The sequence below is a fragment of the Hypomesus nipponensis genome, chromosome 18 (assembly GCF_054491055.1).
Source record: "Hypomesus nipponensis isolate SF chromosome 18, ASM5449105v1, whole genome shotgun sequence".
In the NCBI taxonomy this organism is placed as follows: Eukaryota; Metazoa; Chordata; class Actinopteri; order Osmeriformes; family Osmeridae; genus Hypomesus; species Hypomesus nipponensis.
Genome location: NC_140378.1, coordinates 6,332,559 through 6,356,337, shown reverse-complemented (window position 1 = coordinate 6,356,337; position 23,779 = coordinate 6,332,559). Strand labels below are relative to the sequence as shown.

Sequence of the window (23,779 nt, the reverse complement as noted above, 5' to 3'; positions counted from 1 at the left end):
GAAACAACAACGCACACGTGATTTGGAGTCAAAACATTTTATGTCATGAAATTGTTTCAAAACATCAGTACTGTAAATGTCCCACTATTGGGGGGTGGGGGTATCTAGATGAGATGACCTGCTTAACGCACAGATACCGATAAGGACAGGGACTAGTTAGATATATAATAATCTAGTCAAATGAATGTCCAATGAGTCTCTAAAGCTTTGTTTTGGTGTGGAATCGCAATCACAACTCGGCCATAAGGTAGAGGCCTACTGCTGTGCCTGTACATACTGGGCCATCTGCTAAACCAACCTGCCATGTATAAAGCAACACGCACACAACACACTGACCGTCCTGCTAAACTCTTACGGACGCGCGATTTGACTTCTGACACCTATTGCCACGATACACAATGACAAATTAAACTTACAGAAAAATAAATTACTCATGGCAAAAACACAAAATATAACAAAAATAAGGACACAACTTAAAATATTTAGGTAGCACAAATCTTACATATTTAAATTATGCAAGGTACAGTTTAAATGTGAAATCGGAGTTATCGCTAACAAGACATTTGTTCTTCTCATGCAGCACAGTGGCTTTTACATCCTTGAAAAACCTACCAAAAGCTTGTTTTGGTACATTCTTAATCTGGGACTGAGGCAGTTCGTATGCTAATTTAAGAAACTATAAAACACCTGCCAATAAAAAAAATATCTAAACGTAATTAAAAATGTTGGTATGACATTTATTTTAGGGAGGCAAATATCTTCTTTCAAGACTTAATCTTAAACCTACAAATTGTTGTTACTCATAACTGTAAAAAGCATTTCAATAAAAGTCTAACTGCAAATATGCATAGGACAATCAATCAATTATCTAATTAAATGAGGTCAACAACATGTGATATCCATAAAAATCTATATTTCTTACAAAACTACAGAAGACTATTGTCTTCATCATATCTATATTCTACACATCCAAAACTCTACAGCGATATAAAGTATGAATAATAACCATGAATACAGAAGCTTATGCTAATATTCACTAGGGGTTCCAGTCTGTCTGATCAGTCCACGTCCTGGCTTCCTCCAATATGGCTTTAAATAAGTGCTACTAATCAAGAGCATAGGAACGAGGAATGTACAGTGGCCACAGTTCAGATTGTTCTCCTAATGCAGGCGGAGTGGAGGCCTGATGGGGGCCCTCTCCGTTCCCCTGTGGAGTTCTACTCAATTACTGGATGTCTACACCCGTTTTGCAAATGATATGTGGCAATAACATTGCTCAGTCGCGCCCCCTGGAGGAGCAACACAGAGAGATGCGCTGCACCGTGCCCAGGTCTGCCAGCAGCCGTCTGATTCGCTGCTTGAGCTGCGGGAGGCGGGCCAGAGGGTCAGGGGGCTCCAGCTCTCCAGTGTGGTCCATCCAGCTCTCCAACACTGAGAGAGAGGGAGGAGAGAGAGACACCTCAGTCCACTAGTGTCTCACAAAAACTGCCACATAGGAAATTGTCATCGTACCAAGTTACCCAGATCAGAAAAGATCAGACAGGGCCTCACCATCCAGCTCCTTCTCTATGAAGTCCATCCTGTGTGTGAGCTGGTTCTGGACCGCCTGAATGTGATCCAGCAGGTTCAGCTGCCACTGCTGCTGCTGCCCGCGCTCCACTGCTGCCACACAGGGGGTGGGACGGGCTGCGTCTGTGTGGGCGTCAATGTGTGTGTCTGTGTGCGCGTCAGGTTGTGTGCTCGTGTCCGTTTCAGAGTGCGTGTGTGTGGGATCGGCTTCTTCTGAAGTCTCCGGAGGTCCTCTGTTCCACTTTTCCTCGTCGGCCAGGAACTCCTCCGCCTTAAAATAACACAAACACATTCAGCCGTAGTCCCAGCTCTGGAAAACGCATGCGTGCACCAGTCTCACTTCATCTCTGCCAGGTAGCTTACTCAACAGTCTCACAGTCACATACAGAGCGTAGGAGACAGAGAGAGAGAGAGAGTCGTGTCCCTTGGTCCCCGTCGAAGGCGGCTCACCTTGTCTGTGTCCAGGGCTGGGGTCTTGGTGGTGGCGGGGTATGTCTCTGCGGAGCCCCCGTAGATCAGATCCTCGCTGCGGCGGAGGCTGTGCTCCAGCTCGGAGCCGCGCGTCTCCACCGCCAGGGCTCCTGGGTAGTACGCGGTTGTCTTCTGGTAGCAGTGCTCACTGCTGATGTAGGACGTTTGGCACGAGTCGACGCCCGCGTCCTTCTCAGAGGGGGCGGGGAGGGGGGGTTCCGCCGCCTGCTCCTCTTCAGGCTGGGCTGTGTGGACCGGCCAGGACTCCGGCCCCTCGCCCTGCTTCCAGGGCTGCTGCCACAGCCTCAGGTCAGGATGGGAGTCTGTTCTAAACACAGGGACAACACAAACTGTCAGCTCACAGTGCGCGGGGGGGGTTCACCTCACGCTTGACCCTTGACCCCCGGGGACTCACTGGAGGATGCTGATCTTGAGCTGCAGGCCGTGGAAAAGGAGGAAGAGCTGCTGCAGGTCTCCGAGCAGCTGGTGGGTGGCCGCCATCTTGCTGGCGTTGTGCTGGGAGTAGTTCTCCTCCACAGACGACAGGCCGAACATGCAGCCACTGCTCAGCCAGTCGCTGTCATACAGGTACTGGTGGCTCTGACGTTGCCCTGAGGAAGCCCACGGATCACAAACATGTTATAGGCGTAGGCCGACACGCAGTGGAGTCAGCGCACACGCACCCGCCTGTTTCTTACCTGCCGTCTCTCTGCAAGCATAGCAAATGTATATCTCGGGGACGTTGTCCTCAAACAGGCCCATGCACGTGCCATGCTGCCAGCACAGACACTGGTCACACTGGAACACACGGTTACAATGGTTACACGTCGCTACTCAGCGAGGTCGTTGTGTGTGATTGCGTGCGTGTCCTGCGGGCTTCACCTGAATCATGAAGTCGTTCTCTTCCTCGACCTCGCACACGCAGCGCACGACGTCGCAGTCGTGTGTCGCTGCAGTGCCACTCTGCTGAGACACGGGTGTGGTCACATCCAGCTCCTCCTCGCTCCACTCAGCGCTCACTGTTGAACAATCACTGTCTTCCTCTGTCGGGGGGGGGGAGAGAAACATGGACCAATAGGATTTGGACAAACCACCAGGCGGTCCAATCACACACAGGTAGACAAGAGCATGTATGGACCTACACACGTTGGCTTTGGAAGACCCACAACCTTGTAATAGCAAACTGTAAGTATGTAAGCAAGACATGGCTGGGATGACAGCCTAAAAACACAATTTGGGCCTGATGGAGACCTCATTCATACACCCTGCCTACAAAATGTTGGTCAAAATTAAAGGAATATAATCCGTCCACAACAATAATTGCATGGTTCTAGCAGTTACAGTCTGGTAATAGCGCAGGTGTGTGTGTGTGGGCTGGGGGAGGTGGGGATACACACCATCAAAGTAGGCATCGTGTTTCAACCTGGAGGTCAGAGGTGAAGGTGTGTGTGAGAGGCGGGGCTGGGGAGAGGATAGAGTGGAGCCTAGGTTTTCACTGTGGGAATTTTCTGTCGGAGGGAACAACAGAATTGGTCAGCCACACAAGCAGGTGAACGCACGCACGCACGCAGGCCCCCCCCCCCCCCCCACACACACACACACACACACACACACACACACACACACACACACACACACACACACACACACACACACACACACACACACACACACACACACACACACAAGCTCACACGCACCTGACTTGGACCTCTTTTTCTTCTTCTTCCTCAGGACGACACGGAGGAAGCTTCTATCTCTCTTCTTTTTGACCTTCAAACCTAGAAAACAGAGAAACAGTCAGCCGGTCGGTAAATAACAGTCAGCATGCGTGTGTATGCAGCCCGACGAGAGAGACGGACTTCTGGTCTAATGTATTCCAGTCAGACTAAAGAGGCCCTGCTTCCATCTAAACATGGCTCTGGGTTCCCAACCTGGTTCCGTGGTGCTCAACTCTCTGTCGTCGTGCAGGTGGTTGTTGTTCTGCTGGTTCTCCTTCCGCCTCTCGCTCAGGAAGCCCCGCCCCTCCGACAGGGCGTGCGTCTTCGCGGGCGTGTCCTGGCCGGCTGCCTGCAGCCCGCCGGCCGGCTGGTCATCCTCGTGATAATACTTGACGTGGTAGTGCAGCAGGGACGCCTTTCTGAAGGACTTGGTGCAGCCTGCAGCCTGACACTTGAAGGGGTTGTGGTCCAGCTCAATGGACAGGATGGGAGGCGGCTGGTTTTTAATCACTCTGTACACTAGAGAGAAGAGAGACGTTCAAATCACTGGGCGTGCTTTGGGGGTTTGCATCGGACGTGCGTGTCACGGTGCGTCTGCACTTACGGGGCTCTCTGCTGTACTTGTGTGTGGTTGGCAGGTGGACTTGGCGCTTCAGTACAATCTCTGTTGTGGCAAAGATATGAGTCAGTACTGTAGAGTCGGAGAGGGGGGGAGGCAGTAGAGTCAGAAGGGGAGGGAGTCAGTACTGCAGTACCGACCTGTGTCTGGTGATGGTTCAACAGAGGCCTGGCTGTCTGTCTGAGAGGAGCTTAACACTGAAGTTCCTGGGACTGCCTCCGATCTAACCTGCTGAGTTTGGGATCCACTGCTTCTGTCTGGGGAAGAAGGAGAGCAGATGAATAAACCGCAGACAGCCACGCAGAACGGCAGGCCTGAAGGCAGCCAGACGGCCATACCTCTACTGCTGCCTGGCCTCTTCCTCTTGGTGTTGTAGAAGAGCGATGAGGAGCCCCTCCTCCTCTTCCTGGGCTCTGTTCTGCTTTGCTGAGTCCCTGGGGAAAAGGGATGACAACGTCGGCACATTATCTTCTATTTGAGTCCAATTAAAGCTCCCCACCTTCGCTCTCCCCTCCCCCGCTCTGTACCTGCAGGCTGGGCGGGCTTGGCGGGTGGCGTGTTTTCTGCGACTTCCTCCTCCGGCTTTCTGTGTATGTCTTCTTCACCTCTCTTCTCCTCCTCCTCCACCTTCTCCTCCCTCGCTCCATTCTGCTCGGATGCGTCGCCCCCTGCTGGGCGAGTCTCTGTCTGGTCTGATTGGTTCTTCTCCAGATTTCTGGCTCTCTGGCTGGCTCTTCCAGTCTACACACACACATCATTTGACATTTCAAATCCAAGCATTTCACTGTGACGCAGACAGCAGGGGGGTCCAGTCCCTGACTCAGACCCATCCAATCACTCCAAATAGTTGACCAGACCTCCTTCTTAGATGACTTCACTTTGGTTGCCTTCACTTTCTTCACCACTCCATCATTGAACTTCACCGTGTAGGTATCTGAAGAAACATGTTCAGACAGAGCAACATCAGCCACGCAGTACTCTTTCAGAAAACACACATTAAGTAGCGACAGCCACATCAGATGAAAACCTCCGGACATTTCCCCAGGTGATGACATTGCTAATTGGCTAGAGGAGACTAGGGGTTCTAACTCCTTGCTGACAGAGCTCCAGAGCAGAGAGGGAGACAGACCCACCATCTTGGTTGACCTGCAGGATCCTGGCTGGGTAAAAGCGACAGTCGGACCAGCACGCCTGCACACGCTCGTTCACCCGGAACATCTGACGGGGCAGAACAACAGCACAGATCCTCAGTGAACATACACACTGTGATACCAAGCAAGCCCTGCAGCCACACACACCTGCAGGGAGGAATCCTAGAGCTCCTCCTGCTGGTGCTAACCTTCTCTCCTCTGATTGGACAGTGACTGTGTACTACCCTTCCCCTGACATCAGACCCCACAGAAGAGGAGGGGAAGAGAAGACAGGTGGATAGAGGTGATGGTGGGACAGCACAGTAGAGGGCAGCCCCTGTAGACTATATCATGTCCCCCCCCCCTCCCTCGCCTCACCGGCGTGGGGCGGGGCTCCAGAAGCCCCTCCCTCCTCAGCAGAACGCGCTCCAGCGGCCGCAAGCAGGCGGAGTTCCAGTCGAACCACTCGTCATAGCGATGGCTCCACTGGCGGTAGTGGATCAGCACTTTCTCCTGCTCCAGGTCAATCTTCTCAATGGTGGCACAGTACCTGTGGAGGGGAGAGGGGGATGTGTTGTAGGGTGGAGTAGACGGCTACATGCAGCATAGATCAGGAATGCGAGGGAACGCACTGTGGTCAGTCATTAACAGTGTGACTCCAGTCTAGGTTCTGTTTACACGCATATATCAGCCAGCTGAGCTGGATGGAAAGGGAGTAACACCAGACAGGAAATAGTCCTCCTCCATCAAGAGATAAGACACCAAAATGGTCTTCTGCGAATGATCTGAGACATGAAGGTGTGACATTTTGAAAATGAACACAGAGATACAAATGTATGTCTGTTGGTCTGGCATACATACACTACATGCTGACATGTACAAAACACATTGTTTTTGCATCAGTTGAGTAAGAGTCGTGGTGGTCATTTCAATTTAGTTTATAACCATGATACTATGTATAATACACTGACCCTTTGTATTCATGTAGGCGTGGACCACTAGAAAGTTTGCTACTCACCAATTTTTCTGGCTGTCACGAGCCTCTAGCTGAGCCCCCACCTCAAACTGGATCCCTCGTCTTTGGGGGGGACTGTTGGTCATCCTGGAGACTTGCTTACCTCCTTGTTGGGGGGGGGGGGTGATTTTTTTTTTAGACAAGATGCTTATTAAACAAACTGCTAAAATGTAGGTGCATTTGGTTCACACTGAATAGATGCTTTGTTTTTATTCACATTTTTTCTATTAGAATGCTCCGCCCAACGGGTGCACCGCCGATCTAAACGAATATACCCAATCTATGACAGAGGCCTGACAGCTGTCAAATGGCGCGCTCACGGGTTTAACTTTTTCTTCAGACAACAGACAACTGATGTGCAACACACTAAATGTGCATTTAAATACGTCACTAGTTTACTTCTTTGATTAAAATTGCTATTTTATTTGATTGATAAGCGACTTTTGACATGTTAGGGGACAATATGCATGCACCGTAGGCAACCTGGACACGACTCGCGGGCTTCTTTCCCCAAATAACTTGTTTTTATTTTCTGTCTAAATGCATGAAATGTATTTCTGATATGAAACCAATCAGTTACAAAAGCAACAATATTAGTCTGTACGCTCATGTCCGCGGCCGCTGAAGTCAAATGACCTCATTGGTCATAAAACTATGAGAGATTTTTATTCAGATGTTTCATTGGACACCGTTACTGTCAATCAAGCATCTACGACATCTTCGGCTGGGCCGTTTAGCTTCATTGCATTTAACAAGCTAAATAAAAAACCTTCCCCCCAATTGATCTAGTAATGGTAGTAAGGAAACAGTGCAGTAAAGAAAAAAAACAATTCTCACTTAATTTGAGCTGTGTTTGCATTTCTCAAATAAGATGTTCAACGACTGCTAAAGCAACGCAAGATATACGTTCTAAAACTCCTTGCCAGGCATCCTTCACGCGTGTTGAAGTTTCTTGCTAGCTTAGCCCGCTAGCTAATGTTATCTATAAAATAAGCATCTACCGTATGGATTGTACTGGAACTTTGACTACCATATAACAGGAATATGGCTGCATTGAAATCAAGTATTTATAAATACAACAATGAAAGAACGATACTTTACCTCGTGCTCCCTGTTGTTTTCTATGGTGTGTGACGCATGCACTTGCACGAATCCTTCGAGAAACGTGGGGCAGCTCGCGCGGACGAAACGAGGTGAATCGTTGTCTACAAAGCGAACGCACGCGCATGCGCGGAAACTAGACCGAATCATTAGGGTTTCAAGATCGAAATCGTTAATTGAGAAAGGAAAAACGCAAGAGAAAGAAAAATAGGAAATTAACACAGATAAATGTGTCTTATTCCTTAAACATTTTATTGTTACAAGTAAATGAATGCTGTGGCATGATTATCAACAAAGTATATTGCTTTTTAAAGTTGAGATGTGTGTGCGTGAAATGTAAACAAATGCGTTTTTCTTACAAACCCCCCAGAGGGCAGTAGAGGACAGTAGCCACAAACACTCGCCGACAGCGTTGAAGTTTTAATCTAACTTTCTTTCTCGGTTACTATGGACTCTGATCCCATGCTATTTCTTCAACTCTGCCTACTGATTGTGTTTATGTGTGTGCGTGAGGTGTGCCTAATGTCACAATAGCAGGCAAGATGCAGTCTCTAAACGCAAGACCCTGTCTACTGTACCAATAAAACTCCAAACACACGGAAAGATTCACACATACAATGGAAATAAAACTAAGACACGTTTATGAATTCCTACATTTACAAACAGGATTTTATCAATTACTCTTGAAATGAATGTATTCACAGAATCAAAATGGACATTAAAAAGCAAAATATGTCACAGCAAAGTCACAGTCGCACCCTGAAAAGAACGCATTTACCAAAGCCATCCGTAGCGGTCAGGAACGGAGGGAGGGAGGTGTGCGTGTGTCTGGTGGTGGCGAGGAGGAGGGGGGGGTGGTCACAGCAAAGAAAGGGTTAACAGCCAGAACAAGCGCTCAGCACAAGCTCTCATTAGAGCTGCTTGTGCTTACACAGACACAGACACACATGCCTCTCATAGCCTCCATATGAGGGCCAGATCCACACTATTACCACAGCTAAATGCAGCTGAGGCTAACCAGCGGCTGGAAGCCCCAGCACAAGGTCTGCACACAGTGGCATCACCCTGCTTTCTCTTAAACCAGGACTACAAGGCCTCTGTGTCACAAACTACTATAATGTCCTGTTGTTGACAGGCCAACCGTTTTAGATGTAAAACAGGCAGATAATACAATATCCAGTGGTAGGACGAAGAGAGACGATATTGGTTCAGATGTCTAGTCGGGAACTGTGATTGGTTCAGAGAACCAGAGGAGACAGTGATTGGTTCAGATATCCATGGGGACCTGCGAGTAGCTGTGTGATGGGGGGGGGGGGGGCAGGCGAGGTCATGTGATGCTGGTGATGTCAGTGGTGTCCAGGTGGACGATGAGCGTGCGCAGGAAGGACATCTCTCTGCGCGTGTTCTGGAAGATGACCAGCGGCTCATCTGATTGGCAGCGCAGGCAGTTTGGTGCCATAACCATGGCAAGGTTGTTGACATCCATCTTTGTCTTACTGACATTGACTGGCTGGGCAAACACCTGGAGCATGGGAACAGGGGGGGTCACTTTAGAATACAGATACTGTGCGCATGTGTGTGTGTGGGAGGGGGAAGGGTTGTTTGTGTGTCTGTGTGTGTGTTACCTGTAGGAAGTGGATGAAGTAGCAGAGCACCAGTCTGTTCAGTTCCGGCAGGGACTGGACCACTCGGACAGCAGACTCAGGGTCGTCATGGTTACTAATACAGTCCTGATAGAAACTCTGAGGGATGAGAGGCTCCTCCAGCTCCCGGTACCACAGTTTCAACAGAGACGCTGCCAACACACACACACACACACACTCACTCAATACACTCACTAGTGTTTGTGTGGCATGTGTGTGAGAGGTCTGTGTATGTGAGGTTGTGAGTAATAGTTACCAGGTACGTTTGGGTCCGGCAGGTTTTCTGGAATGTTCCACTGGTCGACCTGAAGCTTTAGAGCGTTGACCTCATCAATGTCCCCTGGAACCCTGCAAAGCACACACACGCTCTTATTACCTCAACTAGCGAAGGGGGGGGGCAGTAGGTGTGTGTACAGAGGTCTAGGTCTGTGTGTGTGTGTGTGTGTGTGCTGACCTGAAGATGCCCTCCGTGTGCGCCCCCCCGAGGGCCAGGACGGCCAGGGAGAGCTGGACCTGCACCCAGGGCAGGCGGCGCTCAGGGTAGCTGAGGGCCTGGCGCTCCATCACCTCCTCCAGGGAGGAGCCGAACAGAGAGGGGGTGACGATGGCCCTGCGGCCCTGGCACAGCTCCTCCAGGCTGGGCTTCCTCAGGCCCTGTGGTGGGGGCAGGGGTGGGGGTACACTGTAAACACATGGACTTTTGCAACATGTAGCATCCTGTCCCTCCCACTATACACCCCCCTGGGCCCCATGTGAGCTCCATCCTCCCCTCACCTTCTTGCCTCCTGTGAGTGCCACCTTCTGCAGCTTGCGGTAGCAGTACTTTGCATAAGTGCTGATTGGTAGTCCTGTCAAGACAACAATAGAGGGTATTATGCAAACACACACGCACACACAACCACAGACTATCGGAATCTCTGCTGCAGCACTAAGGAAGGTGTGTTGCAGTGGAGACTTACCCTCCTCTTCCTCCCCCTCAGTGTTCTGTTTCCTCTTCTTCCTGGACTTGGAGTTCTTCTTACTCCTCGCGTCCTGCTGCTCTGCCATGCGCCGCGTGACTGAGAACACACACCGTGTGGTTAACTCACACTGTCTCTCACACACCGTGTGGTTAACTCACACTGTCTCCCACACACCGTGTGGTTAACTCACACTGTCTCTCACACACCGTGTGGTTAACTCACACTGTCTCTCACACACCGTGTGGTTAACTCACACTGTCTCTCACACACCGTGTGGTTAACTCACACTGTCTCCCACACACCGTGTGGTTAACTCACACTGTCTCTCACACACCGTGTGGTTAACTCACACTGTCTCTCACACACCGTGTGGTTAACTCACACTGTCTCTCACACACCGTGTGGTTAACTCACACTGTCTCTCACACACCGTGTGGTTAACTCACACTGTCTCTCACACACCGTGTGGTTAACTCACACTGTCTCCCACACACCGTGTGGTTAACTCACACTGTCTCTCACACACCGTGTGGTTAACTCACACTGTCTCTCACACACCGTGTGGTTAACTCACACTGTCTCTCACACACCGTGTGGTTAACTCACACTGTCTCTCACACACCGTGTGGTTAACTCACACTGTCTCTCACACATCGTGTGGTTAACTCACACTGTCTCTCACACACCGTGTGGTTAACTCACACTGTCTCTCACACACCGTGTGGTTAACTCACACTGTCTCCCACACACCGTGTGGTTAACTCACACTGTCTCTCACACACCGTGTGGTTAACTCACACTGTCTCTCACACACCGTGTGGTTAACTCACACTGTCTCTCACACACCGTGTGGTTAACTCACACTGTCTCTCACACACCGTGTGGTTAACTCACACTGTCTCTCACACACTGCCATGCTCGCATTCAGGCACATCCTCGAACACACACCCTGACCTCTCCGGCCTCTAGAAATTAAAAACAGACGACCAAGCTACAGAGCACGCTCACGGCTACTCAAGTTTGCCCCCCCCCATACACACCCCCTGCCCTTTGCTGCTCCCTGCTTCCTACTTCTCACCTCCCCACCCTCCTCCTCCCCCTGCATCCTGTTTGAATTGGACCAGGTCCCAGGTCAGTGTTGTCTGGTTGTGTGTTTCTGACCAGCCAGGACATCAACAGTCCTCTGGGCTGCTCACCACTCCTCGAACTTTCTGTCTCTCCAACTTACTGTACATCACTCAGAACCAAGAATGAATATATACTTGTTGCATGACAAATAATGTAATAATGTTACAATTAACCGCAATACTCATATTACAATGCTTAGGAGGTATGGTACAAACTTCCTGAATAACCACTTCTTATTTCCTCAAAGAGATGCTAAGCTCTTGGTAATGTGCAAACAAGGAATTTTTATATTTTGTTATAATATTTAAACTTTCCTCTCAGCAAAAAAAAGTTCAAAAATGTTCCTCCACAAAATGTGCTCCCTAACCCGCCCTCCATCTACCTCCAACCCCAGAGCAACAACTTTGCCTCTGTGTCATCTTCGCCGATATCTCAAACAGAACAGGTAGCGCTGCCTCCCGTCCCGCCTCCTGAACACACACACACACACACAAACACTCACACACAGACAAACACTCACACACAGACACATACTCACTCATGTCGTCGTGGCTGGGCTCCATGTGTTTGTGGATGTAGGCCTGCAGGTAGCGTGTGAACGAGGCAGAGGGGGAGAAGAAGGCCAGGCAGATGGCCAGCAGCTCCCAGCCGGCCCGCAGGCTGGCCAGCCCCGGGTTATCTGTGGTCTGTTTGACCAGCTGGACGTACAGCTCGTCCCTCAAGCCCTGCCCGCTCCAGCCCCAGGTCACCAGGGTCAGGCCCGAGTTGTGAGGCGGCAGGCGTCCAGAGCGAGGCGAGCGGTCTCCCATGTACACCTGCACCAGCCGGAACATCTCACACGCCTGCTTCCTGAGGGCGGGGCCACAGCTCGCCAGCATGGGCTTCTTGATGGAGGCGGGACTCCAGGCGAGCATGCTGGCCAATGAGAGGCGGCGGCGGAAGAGTCCCTGGGTGTGCACGTTGAGGTTCTGGTTGGCCCATGCCTCTATGCTGCTGTCTGGGGGGGGCTGGCTCCGGGGGGTGTACTGGTACACTCCTCCCCCTCCTCCAGCCCCAGCACCCCTCCTCCCCCCACCCCCTGGCCACGGCCTCTGGCGACCGCCTGCACTGTGACGCCCTGCGGTTGGGAGGGTTCCATCTGCCCCCGGCCCTCCACACTTCCTGCCTGCAGAGGAAGAGGAGGGATTAGTCGGAAACACAGTATACACACCTCTCTTACTTTAACAGTCAGACACACACACACACCACACCACACTAGTTCATTGTTTGGACAAGTCCCACATCCTAAGCTTGCCAGGCGGTAACGCCACATTGACTGCTAATTACAGTTAAATAAATCCTTGGGAATTATGTTAGTTTGTTTGACAAAAGAGCCACTATTACAGACCAGTCCTGCTAATCCCATCTGTCTGGTAGCCCACGAAGCCCTTAGTTTTCCGTTCCCGACGGGAATTCCACGTGGAAGGCTAATTTCCATGACTGTAGAGTTCAGGACCCGGACTGCTATGGTGTTGTTAAAAACTGTGTGTAAAACTATGGACTGCGGCGCTCCAGTGGAATGTTTTGATTCTGTAACAGGAAGCTTGACGCTGCATTGTTCCTGCAGCAACAGGATGGGGGGGGGGGGGGTTGGGTCTCTAATGTAGAACAATTCCTTAAGCCTGGAGCTATGACAGCAAACAAACAAACACACAAACATACACACACGATACCTGACAAAGGTTCTCTGGTGAGGACAGGATGCTTGCGTCCTGCGACATCTTCTTCCCATAGGTCGCTTTATAACAGCCCTCGCCATCTGCAGCCAGGGTTGAGAGGGCCGAGTCGCCATGGTTACTGGCGGAGGGGGTCAGAGAGTGGCTGCTGGACGTCCGGTCATCCCGGGGGCCCCCGGGTCGGGCCAGGGCCTGAAGGCTGCTGCGGGGGGTGGAGCCCTCTGACAGCTGGGTCTCCAGACTGACCCTGCTGTCTCTCTTGGCCATCAGGCGCTCGCTCACCGCGCTCAGCTCACCACTGCTGCCCAGCGAGCCGGGCCGAGCCCCGGCAGCCACGCCCTCCAGCGCCCGCCTCCTCCTCCTCACGCTGGGGGAGGGCCCCGTGGAGTATCCTGAGTCCTGGTAGGTCACAGTGGCAGGGGCCGGGTACTCCTGATTGGCCAGGCTGTTCTGACGACTGTGGCGCGGCTCCATGTTCCTTCGGACACTGGCCTCCAGGAGGCGCCAGGACCCCGCCTTATCCAGGCTCAGCTCCCTGGTCTGGGGCTGGGGGTGGGGCTGGGGGTGGGGCTGGGGGTGGGGCTGCGGGTGGGGCTGGGAAGAGGTAGAGGGAACCGCAGGGGAAGGATATCCCCACTTTTCAAGAACTGGGGCGTCTGTGGGCGTCTGGGGCAAGGGCGGTGAGGGCAGAGCGGGTAAGGAGGACAGGGGGGGTGGGGAAAGGGGGTACTGAGGGCTGGGGTGGTACAGGGCCGCAGTCTTGCAGACGGCAGGCTCCACGTTCACCATGTGCTTGATGCACTCCCGTCCCGCAGGGCTGTACTCGGTGTCGGAGGGCTGTCGGGTGTGTCTGCGCGGGGGCTGGGGGGCGGGGTACTGCAGCAGCCTGGTGTGGGCCAGCATGTCCGGGGGAGGGTCTTCATAGATGGGGGGCTCATGGGGAGGCTCGTCGTAGATGGGGGGGGCAGCCTTGCTCGAGACAGGCGGGTGTTTTGGCTCCATCTTGGCTGGTGGGCGGGGTCTGTTACCGGGGGCGGAGCCACCAGGACTCCCAGGACGGACAAGGCGTTGGGGACCAGCGAGGCTAGCTGATTGGTACCTGTCGGCATTGCTGACCTTGACCAACATGGCGGCCTTGGAGCCTGGGGCGGGCTGCCATCTTTGAGACGTCCCTCTGACACAAACACAACGTGGGATTCGTTCAGTACAGGTTGGGCAAGAAGTTGGGGAGGAAAACGGTTCATCTGAAAGGCCACAACGAAACAATGGAAACAAGCCCTGACTCAGCTTCACAAACAGGAACATACACGCACACCTCCATGTACACACTTTCCAGACCTTTATGGAGTGTTTATAGGAGAAACAGAGAGAGGAAAGCAGTTTTTCCACATCAGCCGGCTCCACGGGGGGAAAAGGAATTCAACAACTCTGGCAGCGTCAAGTCTGCTCTGCCAACTCAAACTGTCTATGACCTGGCTTAACACCACACTATACTACAGCACTCTACTTAGTCCACAACTGGATTAAGTAGAAGCCCGTACACACTACACTAAGCCAGTACACACTACACACCACCGCCCTACCCTAGCACACCCTGGCACCCAGCCCAGTCCCTTATCACCCAAAAAAGAAGCAATAAAACTGATTATAATAACGTCTAGTCGCAACACACGGACTTTACAACATGCTTCTTAACAACACATCACCTTTTTTTCCGTATAACATCATTAACAATTAATAATTTAACGAATCCCCCCAAAAATGTATCCAGTAAGTACATTATCAGGTGGCATTGCATTATCCGTTGCCACAGGCCCTGATTGAAATACTGCTCCACTCCACTCCGATCACCTCGTCCTCCCATCCTCCTCCTGTCCCCCCCCCCCCCCCCCCCGGCCTAATGTGATGGGAGCATACAGACCTGTGTTTCCAGGCAGACGTCCCCTGTGTCTCTACAGCTCTGCTGCTCCTCTAAGCTACTCTGACCACAGACTGCCACCGGAGAGAAGACGCAGAGAGAGAGAGAGAGAGAGAGAGAGAGAGAGAGAGAGAGAGAGAGAGCAAGCGAGGAGGCAGAGAGTGAGAGAGGAGGGAGGAGAAAAAGAGAGGAAGGAGAGAGGGGAGGGCAGCAGTAGCAGTTTCCTGTGCCTTACTGTAGCTGGAATGTTTATGCCTTCTGGTACACTCTGATCCCACTCACATCTCCCTCCTCCTCGGCCTCTCTGCCTCCCCTGGCCCTGCCTGTCTGCCTCCCCTGGCCCTGCCTCTCTGCCTCCCCTGGCCCTGCCTCTCTGCCTCCCCTGGCCCTGCCTCTCTGACTTCCCCTCTCCGCTCTCCCTCCTCCCCTTATCACTCGCCATCCCCAGCTCTCCCTGCCCTTCCTCAACATCACCAACCCCTCCTCTCACCCCCTCCTCAGCTTGTTTTGAACCTTTTTGACTCCCCATCTTCTTCTCCCTCAGTTCTCTCCCCCCTCCTCTCCTCTCCTCTCCTCTCACCCTCTCCTCTCCCCCCTCCTCTCACTCCTCTCCTCCTCCTAGCTGTAAACACCTTACCTCTGACAGTTAGCTCCACATTTGCTCTCTGTCGTCCATGTGCATGTGTGTTTGGGACCAACATGGTGTCTATGATGTCCCAGGCCTGATGAGACAGCCTATCCAACAGCTCTGCTGTCCCCTAGAGGCATGCTGGGACCGCGAAGGGTCCTGAGAACAGAGAGGGCTGTCCTGGGGGAAAGCCCATCTCTACACACAACAACAGGAAGTACCAGTAGGCCTTCACATTCGAACAGGCTTCCCATGATTGGATGCTTTCTGATGCCAGTTTCACTGATCCGTGATCTGATTGGACAGATCTAATGCAAGTGTAGCAGGGGAGTGTTCCTCCTCCTTGTAGCAAATGACACACACACACACACAAACACACGCACACACACACAGAACAGGGTGGGTCTCAGTACTGGGTCTCTGAGAGTTGGATTAAAGGGGACAGGGAGAAAGAAAGGACTAGAAAGAGCAGACAGGAGGGAAGAGAGTTAGAAGAGGGAGAGAGGAGTCTGAGGCCAAGAGAGGGCCGTAGACATAGCTGGAGAGAGGGAGAGCAAATAAGAGAGAGAGAGAGAGAGAGAGAGAGAAAGCCGGGGTGAGAGAGAGAGAGTGAGAGAGAGAGAGAGAGAGAGAGAGAGAGAGAGAGAGAGAGAGAGAGAGAGAGAGAGAGAGAGAGAGAGATAGAGAGAGGGAGAGAGAGAGAGAGAGAGAGAAAGCCGGGGCGAGAGAGGTAGAAAGAGATGGAGAAGAAGAGGGAAAGATACTGAGGCTGGTGGGAAAAAGGGGAGGAGACGTCACAGAATACAGATTTGTCATGGGAAAGTAGAACAGGGGATTTGTAATGACGATGGAATTTTTGGCTTGGAATGCATAACCCATACTCGATGTTGACCCAGTGTGTGGTAACGTTCTGGATCAAAAAACGGTTTCAGCTGATTTGTGTAGGGCGGGACACACAAACCCTAGTGCCTGAGCCTTGACCCCTGACCCCTGACCCCTGACACTGAGCTGACTGAAACCTGAGCCCAACATCTTTTACTCTCTCTTTCAATCATTTTCTCTCTATCTGTCACTCAAAACACACACACGCACACACACTCACTCACTGAACAGAGAGTTGTGTGTGTGTGTAGAAACCCAGCTTGCGATAGCTGTCAATCATCAGAGGATTCTGGAATGAGACTGGCAGAGTTCCTGCTAAGCTGAGTCTTGGAGACTGTGACCATATTAGGCTGCTGTATCAGAGCCCCAGACTGCAGCTTAACACACACACACACTAGTCAGGACTCATGTGTTTACCCAAGGTGCTACACTGACAGGTCAGTGAGTATCATAGCATGACTGGGTGATGAGGATAGTCAATGACTAACATACTGACCCACTAGAGCCTGCAGTTCTACCCTGTTCTTAGCTGTGGAATGGGAATGTGTGTGTGTGTGTGTGTGTGTGTGTGTGTGTGAGCTGGTGAGTCAGTGTGTGTGCAGGAGACTCAGGGGTGAACAGCCAGGCTGGCAGAATGTGAGGCAGGGTGTAGGGTGTTCACCTGGCAGACTGCCAGGTGGAGATCAGGGCAATCCTCCTGCTGCTCTTCCTTGACTACCACAACATTTAACTACTGTGGAAACACCCCTCTGATTGGGTTATTTCTACTTCCTCACAGTGACACCGCCCTTTGACTCTATCAGAATTTATTTTTTGGGTCTGGTATAACCCTATCTCATTGGGTCATGTCTTCTTCCTGTCTGGAATAACCCTCTTTCATTGGTTCATGTACTTTCTTCCTATCTGGTGGCTACCACGTCAATCCCAAAGTAGCTGGCGTTAAGTCCCTTACGCGTAAAGTATGTTAACACACACAAACACACACAGACACACAAACACACAAACGCACCTAGAGTCTGTGAAGCCCTCCGACATGTCTCTCTGGCCTCTGGAGGGGGTCTCCCTCCCCACGTGGCCGGAGATCAGGCTGGGGGGGAGGGGCGCCAGCGGGTGGGTGGGACCCAGGGGTGTGTGTGCGAGGATGCATGTGTGTGTCAGGGAGCTCCTCTTCATGGCCTGGAGCTGGGCCAGGGGCAGGATGTCTCCTGCCAGGGGGCGGTGCCACACCGTCTGCCGGGTGGAGCTGTTGTAGTAGTAGAAGCGCCCCGATTGGCCGTCGAACAGCTCCCACCACTGGTTCCCGTCCGCCTGTCTGATGGCCACGCCCGCGGGCGGCTGCCAGCCACACTCGCCCGACGTCAGGTTCACGAACATCCTCCAGCCCGGCTCCACCAGCTCGACCCAGTCACTGCTGACACATGGGAGATGGAGTTCAGAGTGTGCTGACAGGAATACAAACACGGGAGCAGAGTGGATCCGGAGTGTTCAGAGGCTCGCTGAGTCAGCGCCAGCAGCCTGTTCTCTTGTTGAATAAACAACAGGTGAGGCTACTGATGGATCAGGTATACACACTCTCCCACTCACTGTCTCTCCCTCTCTCTCTCTCTCTCTCTCTCTCTCTCTCTCTCTCTCTCTCTCTCTCTCTCTCTCTCTCTCTCTCTCTCTCTCTCTCTCTCTCTCTCTCTGTCTCTCTCTTTCCCTCTCTCTATCTCTCTCTCTTTCCCTCTCTCTCTATAGTGTGAGTGTGATCCAGGATCCCCAGGTCCCTGCTCTTTTCCTGCCACCCCTGGTAACCACAGGTCACATGACCCACCCTCCACAACAACAGATGACATGTTGGTGGACTGTGTGTGTGTGTGTTTAGGAGAGAACAAATCCTGCTACGATCAAATAATAACTGAAATCCCCAATAAATACAATAATCCCCATGTTACGGGAGGAGAGAGAAAGAGTGCAAGGCAGGGGAGAGGTGGTCCTGGTGGTGGGGGCTGGGGTGATGATGTGCTTTTCTTAGCAGTGTGCGCGGGCGGGGAGGGGGCGAGGGAGGGAGGGAGACGGGTGTCGAGTGTCCACAGCAACAGGGCTCACCTGTTTCCCTAACTTCACAAAATAAATAAACAGGGAAGCCGGCCTTCTGTCCAGCCAACATGGACCACAGCTCTGCAAGCAATTACCTGATTGGTCATGCCTTTCCTGATTTGCCGTGTGCCTAAAAGCACCCCCCCCCCCTCCACAGACACACACACACACATGAAAACACTAGTCCCCGGCTACAAAGCTCTGCTACCTATCTTGCCTACCTAAAAGCTACCTATCTTGCTATGTTTCTTAGCCACTGGGGAGAAGAGAATGGAGAGGATTGAACATCTCTCGTCTCCTGAAACAGGAGACTTCACTCAGCTTCTTCCTACCCTTGTCGGAAACATACATATGCACGATAACACCTGTTGATTCCATTCACTTTGTATGTGTGTGTGTGTGTGCGAGCAAAGACAAGGCTCTATGGCAGGTTTTGACCCCATGTTCTCGCATGGAGAATGAATTAACCTTGACAGATGTGTCTCTGAAGACCTGCAGGAGAACAGTGGAACACCATCCTCTATAGACATGGAACACTATCCCCAGACAACCTCTCTTGATGTGGAAGAGGAGGGGGGGAGGGAGAGAGAGAGAGAGACAGAGAGAGAGACAGAGAGAGAGACAGAGAGAGAGAGAGACAGAGAGAGAGAGACCGTTAGAGAGAGAAAGAGAGAGAGAGAGAGAGAGAGAGAGAGATAGTAGGATGAAAGAGCAGAGGGGGAGGGGGGATGCGAGGATGTTTCCAGGTTTTAAAGCACTACAGAGAGAACATGTGTTTCCTCCAATCACACATTAATGCTCCCACCCAGTCCCACTGTCTCTCTCTAGCCCAGCCTAGTGTTCCCTGTCTCTCACTAGCCCAGCCTCGTCCCCCTGTCTCTCACTAGCCCAGCTTAGTCCTCCTGTCTCTCACTAGCCCAGCTTAGTCCTCCTGTCTCTCACTAGCCCAGCTTAGTCCTCCTGTCTCTCACTAGCCCAGCTTAGTCCTCCTGTCTCTCACTAGCCCAGCTTAGTCCTCCTGTCTCTCACTAGCCCAGCTTAGTCCTCCTGTCTCTCACTAGCCCAGCCTAGTCCCACTATCTCTAGTCCTCCTGTCTCTCACTAGCCCAGCCTAGTCCCACTATCTCTAGTCCCTCCTGTCTGTCACTAGTCCAGCCTATTCCTCCCTATAACCCAGACAGCTCTCTCCCAGGTGTACCAGCTTTCTCTCTAGTTCCAGAGCTCAAAGGAGCAGTAGGTCCAGGATCCCTGAGGCCCAGCCCGGGTACAGGGTTCTGAGTGTTCTAGCAGGTTCTCTGACATGGACAGACATCCCCAACACTGGGGATGAAAATCCCACATGGTGCTCTGGACAACTCTGACATCAGGAGGAGGGAGGAGGGAATGAGAGGAGATGGAAGGAGGGAGGGAGGGAGGAGAGGAAGCTAGCCAATAGAACAGCTGGTACACCTGTCTGCTCAACACCTTCCTGGTTTTGTAAAAGGTTCAAACTGTCCACTGAACTCTCAGGTTGAGCAGGAGGGGGAGGTATTTGTCAATGAGTATAACATCATTTTGGAAGCTGAGGTGCTTATATGTTATATATAAATATAAATAAATATATATATATATATATATATATATATATATAATATAAATATGTATTATATGTATATACATATGTATATGTTTTTATGACGATGATTTATAAATGACATCCCAATTATGTCATTTATGAAGCACTTCCCACAGAGAGACACCTGGCAGTCTGGGCTGCCACCCTGCTGGGGGCTGCTTCAGGGCTGGATCAGGGCTGCTGGAGCATGCGTAATAAGCAGCCCTCTGACTGGGAAAGAAATCTGTTCCGAAACAGAACCATGCTGGTGAAGATCAAGAGTGTCCTCCCCAATCTGACAGACTGCGTCCTGCTTCGACCTCCGTCCTGAATAGCTGAAGCACTGACTGAGGCACTAGAGCTGTTTAAGACACATAATACGACTAGGCCCTGAAATGAATGTTGAGCATTTGAAGTTTCAAATAGTCAGTCTCCTAGACTCTATGCTCAGAAAAGCATTGCACCACAAGAACTCCATCAGGGCTGTACATTAGCTCAATGTCATATCAACATATGGGTAGCACCTATTGTGCTAAAGTATTGGTGGTAATATCACTCCCAAGTCGTGTTCTTCTGGGGCAACGAGGCTGACAGCTGGACTTAAAGTAGCCTGCAAACAAATTGAGACTCAACATAAAGTTTCTATATCTCTAACCTTGTTGAGTTTTTGCATTAGGCCAAAACGTCAGTCAGCAACAATGTGTCGTTGACTCCGAGCATTCAAACCACTAAAAGTTTAACTCTGATCCGTCCACATGTTGCGTATAAATCTTCCATCGACAATAACTTGTACAGTAATAACTCACCTCGTCTCGGCCATTTCCTTACATAGTAAGAACAGATAGTTGTGATAGGGTCCGCGTACAGTAGTAGATTCCTGTCTGAGGCTGAAGTAGGCAACCACGAACCCCACAGCCCTATTAGTGTTCTACCGTGTCTGGCTGAGTCAGACAGCCAGCGTCCCCCTTCTCTCCACTCCCACAAGCCTGTATGACTGGTATGTAACCTGACCTCGGTACGGACCGCTCTGCACCACCCAGTGGCGGCCTGTCTGTCGGGCTCTCCCTCTGAAAAGGTTACCCGATGAGGCCATCTAGAGCCAAGATTGGAGAGTCACGTTTCCATCCCGATTAGCCAACGTGAAACCGCAGCAGCGTCATAAACCAACACCTGGAACTCCTCCGTCTCTACTTGATTTTATGTTACGTAATGTCAACATTAACGAAATGTTTTATATGACGTGTAGCTCACAATACAGTGTTGAAACATCAAACTAAACAAAATGAGTCAATGATCTTATATTTTTATATAGGCCTACTTTAAACGTCATAAACAAAACGTAGGCCTATTTTAAAAAATATATACTGAAAAGGCTAAGACGTCGCTGCCTGAAATCCCCCCTCTAAAAAGCATTTGGATCTTGGCTAGGCTATGTTATTATTATTTACGCTAAAAATATGTGTGCTTTATTAACATTTGCGCTTATATGCTCCGGGACCGGGAGAAGACCAAAATTCCACTGTGGATCGTATGAGGCATTCCAAGGGCCAACGTTTACAATTTGCGATTGCATTGGCCATACGTCTGTCTAGGTCTAAGAAGACAATTTACGAAATCCTAATACAGTGATTATATTAATAATCAAGCAATTAAGCAGTGAGTACAGTATTTCCCACATCTGGCCGGCATGAGCCTTACCCACACTCGTTTTACTCTGTCAAAGCTGACGTCACAACAGCAAATTGCAATGACGTTGATATGTATATTGTAGTCAACCAAGAACGTACTCATTTGAGTCGGAAGGTAAGTGCAGAGTACACACTTTGCTTTGACAGAAAACAAGAAAAGACATAGAGCTATAATTGACCATGGATGCCACTCCTGTGAGTACTAACTGATGTATTTCAATTTATTATTATTACTCATAGTACGTTAGATAGGCTTAATAGGAGCTGAGGTATCAAATGCAAGAGACGTCTGCAAATGATTTATCAGTTATTATGTTGACTCATTCAATCATACTTTTTGTTCTAAAAATAAATCTCCCAGAGACACCTGCAACATCAGAGTTGTTTGCCCTTCTGGAGCTAAGAGCAAAACGGGAAGAGGCAGCGCTCAAAGTAAGAGTGGAGGCAGCCCTTCAGAGAGAGACCGTTCACAGACAGAGAGGCTCTTCCACGGAGCAGCAGCACTCTGGAGCCCATGGTGGCGGCTCCCCCTGAGGAATGCTCAACAACACCTCCAACTACACAGAAACAGGAGGCTGAACTCCATCTGGAGACCAACACTGTTGTGAACACATGTGCTCCACATGATCTGGGCCAGGGACCAGGATTAGGGATTCAAATCAAGGAGCTCAGTGAGGCCCTCCCAGGGGTGGTCAGCCCTCCGTCCGTGGACAAGGCTGTGCTTTATGTGGAGACCCCACAGAAGAAGATCTCACAGCCCCCAGGGGACACGGCAACAGCAACCATGGAGGTGTGGCTACCTGAGCTCCCGTCCGAGTGCCCCGCACGGCCCTCCACCCTGGAGAAGCTCCCTCCGTCCCCGTTCATGGAGACTGAGGTGGGGAACACAGAGGAGCTCCGTGATGGGGCGTTCAAGTGCGAGACCGTTCCCCTGGATGGCGAGGCTGTCCAGCCCCAGGGAAGTGGGACGACACTCATCGCAGATAAGATGGACCTCCAGGAAGTCCTCAGTAAATCACTGAGCGCTCTGACCTTTTCTGGCTTTCCGACAATGGCGAGGGCTCAAGTAGGTTACCACATTGAAGTATTTTGCTCTAAGAAGAAATAGAACATTTATGAAAAGTGTAATAGAAAATGGGACATTTTAGTTGGTTTGTGTGATAGCAACACCTGCCGTGTCAAAGTGTTAGCTCAGAGTAACTTAAAGTGTTCTTAGAGGGGGCATTCTTCACTATGACATATTTTTCCTACCATACAGACAGCTGGTCTAGGGGACTATGGCAGTACATTTAGACGCACCATTCCCTCCTGGTGTTCAAACCCTGTGAAGGCCCGTGTCCACCAGCCAGCCAAGAAGAAGTCTGTTCCTTCAGGGTCTAGACACCATGCCGGTTTGGTGCCAAATACCTCTGTGCCACTTAAGGGTTAGTATTTATTTGGAAAACAGTGAGTGTTTTGAGAGATCGTTGAAGCGCAGGTAATCAATCCTCTTTTACCCTCCAGCCATCCGGAAAGAACTGGAACACCTGTTTACCAATTTCTACAATGAACCAAATCTCAATGACGTAAGAACTGAATGCAAATGTATGATAATGTGCTTTGCAACGCCAAATCCTCTGCAAATTCTTCTATTCATGCCCGATTTTGCATCGTTATTCTTAGGAAGGCTTCCTCTGCTTTGATGTGCCTGACGTAGAGATCCTTATTACTGAAGACCTGGATATCTTCAAACTAATCGATGAAACTTTAGGGTCTTCTCAGTCCTTAGATTGAGTTTCTGTGGATGACCTGCCTGATCCTGGCCTAAATAAAAATAAAGACTATCTTTGTGCAACTACTATCCTTTGAATATGATTAAGATTGAACCCCATCTTAAGGATGTTCTTATTGTGGGCCCATGCTTATCATGAGGGTGT

The 23,779-nt window shown here is 50.8% G+C and overlaps 3 protein-coding genes across 3 annotated transcripts; 1 reads left to right on the top strand and 2 right to left on the bottom strand.

The window, feature by feature from the left end:
* Positions 1–21: 21 nt before the first annotated feature.
* On the bottom strand, positions 22–7,726 carry LOC146251741 (PHD finger protein 20-like). The gene is made up of 18 exons (XM_084679622.1): positions 7,627–7,726; positions 6,529–6,631; positions 5,889–6,060; positions 5,514–5,598; positions 5,238–5,314; positions 4,908–5,121; positions 4,719–4,814; positions 4,521–4,637; positions 4,366–4,425; positions 3,975–4,280; positions 3,741–3,821; positions 3,438–3,548; positions 2,923–3,083; positions 2,739–2,838; positions 2,456–2,651; positions 2,020–2,368; positions 1,552–1,840; positions 22–1,431 (listed from the first exon to the last, which is right to left on the bottom strand). Exons 2-18 carry the CDS (start codon positions 6,609–6,611, stop codon positions 1,277–1,279), a joined length of 2,652 nt encoding a protein of 883 aa, XP_084535748.1. The 5' UTR covers positions 6,612–6,631; positions 7,627–7,726; the 3' UTR covers positions 22–1,276.
* A 524-nt stretch (positions 7,727–8,250) lies between these two features.
* Positions 8,251–21,232, bottom strand: LOC146251740 (uncharacterized). The gene is made up of 11 exons (XM_084681369.1): positions 20,982–21,232; positions 17,512–17,913; positions 13,072–14,248; positions 12,679–12,959; positions 11,898–12,577; positions 10,229–10,327; positions 10,044–10,117; positions 9,724–9,923; positions 9,526–9,617; positions 9,252–9,421; positions 8,251–9,148 (listed from the first exon to the last, which is right to left on the bottom strand). Exons 1-11 carry the CDS (start codon positions 20,993–20,995, stop codon positions 8,954–8,956), a joined length of 3,384 nt encoding a protein of 1,127 aa, XP_084537495.1. The 5' UTR covers positions 20,996–21,232; the 3' UTR covers positions 8,251–8,953.
* Positions 21,233–21,960: 728 nt separating this feature from the next.
* On the top strand, positions 21,961–23,688 carry LOC146251739 (uncharacterized). Its single transcript, XM_084681077.1, has 5 exons — positions 21,961–22,058; positions 22,225–22,929; positions 23,122–23,287; positions 23,367–23,428; positions 23,526–23,688. The coding sequence occupies exons 2-5, from the start codon at positions 22,378–22,380 to the stop codon at positions 23,634–23,636; spliced, it is 891 nt and encodes a 296-aa protein (XP_084537203.1). The 5' UTR covers positions 21,961–22,058; positions 22,225–22,377; the 3' UTR covers positions 23,637–23,688.
* The last annotated feature ends 91 nt before the right edge of the window (positions 23,689–23,779 follow it).